General features: G+C 47.8%; 1 protein-coding gene across 5 annotated transcripts in view; it reads right to left on the reverse strand.

Annotated features, from left to right (window-relative positions):
* FMNL2 (formin like 2) overlaps positions 1 to 7325 on the reverse strand; it is a 345204-nt gene that overhangs the window by 19364 nt on the left and 318515 nt on the right. For all 5 annotated transcript variants that reach the window (XM_030887752.2, XM_030887757.2, XM_045298702.1 and 2 more), the window contains exons 15-17: positions 7208 to 7325; positions 2418 to 2542; positions 1549 to 1751 (exon numbers count right to left, since the gene is read on the reverse strand). The exon at positions 7208 to 7325 is cut by the window's right edge and continues 146 nt beyond it. In XM_030887752.2, coding sequence (XP_030743612.1) covers positions 1549 to 1751; positions 2418 to 2542; positions 7208 to 7325 — 446 coding nt within the window. The remainder of the gene's footprint in view (positions 1 to 1548; positions 1752 to 2417; positions 2543 to 7207) is intronic.

The raw sequence follows: 7325 nt of genomic DNA on the forward strand, positions 1-7325 counted from the left end.
CATGCTTCAATCGCACCTTGGCCTGGTGCAGCCCGTGAACTACTTCAGCATTGAGCTCAAGAGTAAGGACTGCAAAAACCGACCCTGGCACCAGATCCTGACTCCAGATCAAGCAACTGGTCCTTCCTGAAAACCGGAACCTGAGCGCAGGCTGCCACTCTACCTTCAGGCTATTGGTATGGTTAGTTCAATGTCTCTAACCACAAACAGTCAAGACAGTAGGAACAGGCAGAAGGAAGGAAGTGTCTACGTAGTTCAGTGGTTCAAGGATATGGTTTCCCCGGCAATGAGAACGGCTACAGAATGAAATTAAGATTATATGCAGAAGTGCAAAATATTTAGTAAATACCGTCACTCATTTCAGTGAAACCAGGAGATTGGGATAGCCTTTCATTTTTTAGGGGAAAACAATGTATCCAAATGCCTACCCTGGATGACTGTTTTGGCTTAAATGCATGTATCCCTGGAAGGAGTATCAGCTCCTTGTGGATGCGTGTTCAATTTGAATGAAGTGTTTGCTACACCCTCTATTTGATCTTCTGAGCCATGTCTCTCAGTCCACTGCTGGGGCTCTCAGGCGCTGTCAAGAAGGTTCTGCCTCACAGCCACCTGACCCTGGGAACAACAGAAGACACGCTGCCCCGTCCTGCCAGGAGTTCTTACACTTGAGCCCATTGATGCAGCCACTGTGCCCGTCTCAAAGGGCAGGTCTACGCCCTCATCCCCCAAGGGAGGTTTCGCAGGAAGAAACTGGAATGCACACCAGACATGAGAAAGACGGCAAGCAGTGGACTTTTGGAGAGCCAGTCATTTTTTCCCAGGGTCAGTAAGTCCTCCTGGAGGCTCCGAGTAAAATCTATAAACTCTCACTGTCTGAAGACTTAGGCCCTAAAACATTGAATGCATCCTTTTATTTTAAGTCACATGACCACAAGGGGAGCAGCGTAGCAAGAGGGAAGCAAGTAAAACCGAAGCCGTGGATGCACTCCCAAGTGAGAAAGAGCCGAGCTTGGTTCAAAATGTCTTCAACATGCAAAGAGCAACAGAAATCACATTCCTGTTGCTATGAATTGATACACACCTGTATCATATTTGCATTTGGCATTTGATTGTGTCATCAAATTTGTATTAGACAAATCTGGATTGAATTCAAAAACTTCAGAGAAAGCTGATATTTTCGACCCTTTCGTAACATCTGCCATACTAAACTTTCCTTTTATGTAAGCGCTGCTGTAGGCCAATACGAGAGCAGAGCAAGATAATAAATGAAGTAACAATCCAGATGTCATTTCTCAAAAGCAATCCATTACTCATGCTGGTCCAGCATCTCCTAGGGTAAGTGCTGGTCCACCTCTTTAGGGTTAGCATGTAATTCGATTCTGAAGTACACAATAATGGGAATCTCCAATGTATGAAGGTCTCAACATTTTATCGCAGACCTTGCGCCAGTGTTGAAGCTTTGCTGTTAGCGATCAATTCATAATTTCGCTGTTTTCATTTTGACCCTAAACTTTCTGGGAAGTAATTTCCCACAGTGCCCCAACTTACACGTGAATCGCTTTACAAATCTCATCGGCGGTCTTTCCAGCTTTCCTTAAAGTGATGGCAAGGTTTTTGGCCCTGTTTGCTTCTAGCAACGTGACTTTGTTTGAGCCCTTCTGTGTTATCTTCTGCTTGCTTGAAGACAGATCAATGGCTGGACCTTGGGCTTTGGTCTTAAATATTTCCTCAAATTCATCCACATTTAAATCCTAAAAAGACATGAAATTGGAGCATTAGATCCTACTTAAAAATCACCACAGAAAGTCATCTTTTAGATGTTTGGTTGGGTTTTTTTTTAAGGATCATTTTACAGAGGACTCTTACTTCTCTTTTTCTACTTAATGTTTGCCTTTTCCGTGGCTACCATGCTTTGAGAGTGAGACTTGTGACACATGAGATAAAGGCTAGACGGTTGTCTTTCAGGAGCTTACAGACACAGAGGAAAACTACCCAGCCAAAGGAGGCGAGTACGTGGCTCCTCGGTGCTTACCTGTGTCCGATTCAATGAGTGCTTTTAATGCCTTTAGAGCAATTAAGGGCAGGATTTATGTCAACTACACGGAGGCATCAAAAACCGTGTGGAAAATAGGATGACAAGAGAATGGAGTTCTTCCAGGAGCTTTTGGAAGTCCCCTTATACATATGCATACACAGTTGCTCAAAATTATGTTGTTATTCAATAACTTTTAAAACAGCTCACAGAATAGTGCGTGTTTTCATTCGTGGACATTAGGACACTTTTTTTTCATTACATCAGCGAACTTAACACGCTAACACCTGTAGGGAACATCCCCAAAACCTGTAGCGAAGTGAAGGCCCGTCTTGGGTTTCCTGGACAGAGATGCTCCCTTGTTTCTAGCCACTACAAAGAATACCTCCAGGATGCGCTCATCATCGATTTCATTGAAGACCGTGCCATTGATCTGATTGGGCTTCAGAGCCACCCAGTTGAAAACTGGCATTCTGAACTTCGTCTTGATTGGCTTCTTAATTTTCACAGCTGGTGATGTCAGAGAAGAAGGAAATTAAGACCCATCAAGACCCTGAGACCTGGGGACGGTTCAGACCATAGTCCTTACAGATGACATTTCAACACTGGAGGAAGGGTGGCACGAGGCGTCTACATGGTTTGTAAGTCGGGGACACGTGAGCTCATCGTTTATTTGGCTGACTGGGCTATACTGTAGTGCTAACATGGTCTAAGGGCCAGGAGTTGATCAGAAATAGACAAACAAGCAAAAAACAACTCAGGAATTTGGATCGCTGCCTTACAGCTACATTATTGGGACAAATGCTTAAGACAAACGAATTGTGCGAGAGTGAACATTACCAGTGATGTGACTGGATGGCAGATAGGGCACGCACTCCGTGACTTTGCGTGACATTGGTGACTGAGTGTTGACATCTGAAAACCTTGGATCTTGAGTACATACAGTTCAACACAGACCCGAAGGGACAATTAGGGTCTGGCTCCACCACCAGGAAAGTAATCGCATCAGCAAGAGATGACTTTGGGCCAAAACAACCCATTACTGGGGAAGATTCTGATCATGAGGATTTATATTTGCTGCTGGGTTATTTTGACAAAGGGAGGTCCAAGAGGGTCCAAATTAGAAAATGTTTAAGAAGACAGAAATAGGTTCCATTTAGAAACCCAACACTATAGTGCCCACGATCCCATCGTCCCTCCTTTGGAAGAACACGTTCTCCCCAGGACGCAGCTCTGTGGAGATAGGTGGTTAAAAACATAGAAACCCTCCTGAGACACAGAGAGAGGGAGGGATCTTTTAAGATCCAGAAGGAATATTTACCGTCTTATTTTGGGAGAATGAGCATAAAGGGAATCCATTAACGAATTCAATTTATCAATTGCATATCGTAACGAAGTTATCTCTATCTATACATGGATATAGATATAAAAATGCCCTCCGTCACACGTCTGCCCTTGGAAGCCCACCACGCGCTTTGGGAGTTCCACTATCTGCAATCATTTGCAAGCAACACTGAGCACTCCACCCCACCAGTGCAGAAGGCAAGCAACTGTGACACACAGCCTGCTGCTCACGGGGAGACAAAGGGTGCCCCCTTTCGTTCCTCCAGCATTACAAAGGCCATGTAAAGAGCAGGACGTCATCTATAATCCACACGGAAGCATGCAGGAACACAGAGACACAGCTTTTTGCCAAACCAGGCCTTGCCGCCACTAGTGTGATACCCTAGTCCCCACTATCCAGCCATGTCAGCCTCCTCGTCACTCCCATCTGTCTACGCTTCCCAGGAAAACGGAGGCCGGTGGGGGGGTTAAAGGAACAGACTTCCCTCTGCTGTGGCACTTCAGTCACAGAGGGCAGTTGAGGGACGGGAGGGGAGAGGTACGCAGGGCTGTGTTCATGATCTGGGGTGGCCGTACCTGCTTTACTCTCTACTCTTTAGCAAGACTAGGAATAGGCCTGAGATCAGGCAAGAAATTTCTCCAAGGGAAGGTTTTATTGATGGAGCTACTGACTCAGATAAGGGATATATCCGTGTGTGACCATGTCTCCAGGGCCCAGGCTAACGGAAGTGGCTGAGAGAGCGCGCGAGTCAGTGAGCAGGTGAGTGGGGTTCTCTGTGTTCCAGAGAGAGCCAGAGGCCAGAGGGCCGCTCTTCCTTGTTCTGTGACAGAGCTCTTCAATTCCCATAGAACAGACTGTAAACCTTTCTAGCATGGAGGACTTTAAATTAAGTCATCCTTCCGTGGGTTCTTGGGACAAAAAGAAGGTGGTATATAAAATATAGGCTGTCCATCTAGAGGGGCCACAATCTCTCGCAGTGTCGACTAAAGAATGGGCAAACCTTCAGTGGCAATGAGCAACAGCAAGACTGCCTGCAGACACAGAGTCAAATGCAATGGCGGTCAAAGTGAGATGGAGCGGACAGATATCAAGGCACAGTGGGACCAACAGGAACACATGGTAAGTATGCAACACATTCAGTGAGGAGCAACCTACAGAAAAGCTTGATTGGCCCGTCTTTTGTGGAAGCAGAAGGAAAATGAAAAATAAAAATTAGATATGGTTAGAGTCCAGGGGCTCAGGCAGTTCACGCACTTTTAGCAGAGAATTTCATGCTTCTTGGACACATTTCACAAAGCAGCACAGAGCCAAAAGTGCATTTCCATTCTTGCCTGCCTTGAAGACTGACTCACTGTTTATTTTGTTTAAAAATAAAATAATCCGTTTTAGAAGAGAGAATGCAAAAAAACCAAAAAAAAACCAACCTATTTTATTGCCACGGTTGCAAACATTCACAGCTCAAATTTGTGCTAGAATGTCTAGCACAATAGATATGAACAGAACTGCTTCAAATTAAAAATTAAAAGTAGTCAGCAGAAGCTCACTCTCCTATTTTGAAGACCCAAGCACATTTCCTAAAGAGAAAGCCAATTTACAGACTCCCCGGTGGTGGGTCACAAATACCCTCCGTACCCTATGCCAGTCCGTGGAGCCAGATCTATCTTCCCTTGACAGTGTGGAAGCAAGCCTGAGCCTTCAAACACTAATTTCAGGTTCGTGATATTCTCTCTAAAAATTGAAAAGGGAACTAACTCTACCTTAGGCATAAACTTACGGACCACCCCTGGTCCTATGTTGGCCAAGAACATACCTGCCTATTGCCTCCTGAAGGGTTACGACATCCCTGCTGCTCGCTGGGTTTGGCCTTTCCAGGAGCAATCAGCTCAGGTCGGTCTCTTGACTCAACTGGGATATCCTGACTCCGTATGACCGCTCCTTACTGCGGCCGAATCAATTCCGACTCTTAGCAACTGACAGGGTTTTTGAGATGGCAAGTATTTATGGAAGCAGGCAGCCTCATCTTTCTCCAGTGGAGTGGCTGGTGGGCTCGGCCTTGTGGTTAGCAGGCTGGTGCTTAATGCACAGCACCACCAGAGCTCCGTACTCTAAAGGTAGCAGCTGACAATCAGCGGAGCACAGAGCTCCCACATTAAAATTGAGGGCGCCAACAGAAGCCAACAGATTTTTACCAATTGAGAAGTGGGCAGAGCAGCGGTTCTCAACCTGTGGGTCGCGACCCCTTCGGGGATCGAACAACCCTTTCACAGGGGTCGCCTGATTCAGTAGCAAAATGACAGTGATGAAGTAGCAACGGAAATAATTTTATGGTGGTGGGGGGGGTCACTACAACATGAGGAACTGTATTAAAGGGTCGCGGCCTTAGGAAGGTTGAGAACCACTGGGGCAGAGATTCGGGCACAAATTCAGCCAGGAAGGACATGGCCCGTTCCGAAGGGAGCCCTGGGCCTGAGCAGCTCAGCCTCTTGGCTCTTTCCTCCTGCCAGGGTCAGGTGAATGGACGTGGATGCTGTCACACGTTTGCTGCCAGAGAGAAAGGAGGAGGTTCCCAACGCGAGCCACGGCGAGACACGTGGCACAGCGACTCTTCTACGGACAGTGGGAAAGCCTAGCAAGGCCTCTCGAGGGGAGGACTTCCTACAGCTTGTGAGGCCGTGATTCCGTCTGCTGCTGTTCTACTTCCTAGATCCCATCGTTCAACGACGGCTCTCCTGCAACAGTTACCCTTCAGAAGCAAGAAGGGTCCTAGAAGAAAGTGGTAGGCGGGAGGACCTTGAAAGGCAGCAACAAGGCACTGCTTGACAGTGAGCATCACCTTGCATGGGCATGTGTGGGTCTGACAACTGTGTGGAAGCGGAAGAGCAGTGTGGGCGGGGTTGTTATCTGGTATCCAACAGGGTCTCGGTGTGATCACTGAGGATGATGACTCAGATGACTGGCTGGTAAAACTGTGGAACGGGGATCAGAACAGGTTTGACAGCCAACACTAATGCTGGAACTCGAGGCAAATGCTCTGAAAACCACGGCAGCCTTGAAAAGGGAGCCCTTAGGAGAGTAGCTCTTCATCCAAAGTCAGGAACCTTCGGAAGGGGCTGAAGGGGATGGGGTTCAGGCTGTCCCACGTCACAGGGACGGCCAACCCCAGAGCAATGCTGAATGCCAGGGAAAACCAGCTTCCGGTGTTTGAGGGAAAAGGACACATTCATTTCATGAATAAAAAGTAACCTGTCTTTTAAAGCATCAGGGTGACTTCCTCCCTTCCTTTGCCACGTTACTCAGGATCCCCCGCCCCACCGTTGGCGCCGTGGGTGGAGAGCACGGCAGGACGCTGCAGCTTTCCCCTAGTTAGCAGGAGGACAGCACTCACTCAAACGCCTTCCAGGGCAGGGAGAGAAAGCCTTTACCCCTGAAGCTTCAATCCACTACCATGAGTTCTGACACCCTCCCAAATTTAGAAGACTTGCTGGAAGCCTACTCATGGTCATTAAACAGAGGCATTTTCCCTTTTCTAGATGAGAGCGCACATACATTTCATCCAAGAGTCTCATGAGCCATCACCCCGGTGCACTACACGTGTGTGGGAAGGGTCTGCGCATCCATGAGAGGGGTCTTACATCCCCTCCTTTCTCTGCATGGAAAGGGCAGAAGGATGGAGAAGGTCGGAGAGATGATTTCACAGTCACTGGCTACAGCGGCAAAAACAGAGGAGCTCCTGATGGCAAGAGGCTTGGACTTGACTTTAGCCCTCCAGAAGGGACAGGGCAGGTGCATGTTTCCTCCACAAGTGCCTGGGCTTCATTCTGTGTTCTTACCTGCTAATCCTGAGTTGAAAACCACTGTGGGTGAAGACGTGCCGGGCAGTGGGGGTGCAGAGGGGGGCGGGGGTGGTGGTAAAGGAGGAGCTGGCCCAGTCTCTGCAGCAGGTCCCGG

This window comes from Echinops telfairi, unplaced genomic scaffold (genome assembly GCF_000313985.2).
Source record: "Echinops telfairi isolate 266 unplaced genomic scaffold, ASM31398v2 ScPeMD7_4;HRSCAF=17, whole genome shotgun sequence".
Lineage (NCBI taxonomy): Eukaryota > Metazoa > Chordata > Mammalia > Afrosoricida > Tenrecidae > Echinops > Echinops telfairi.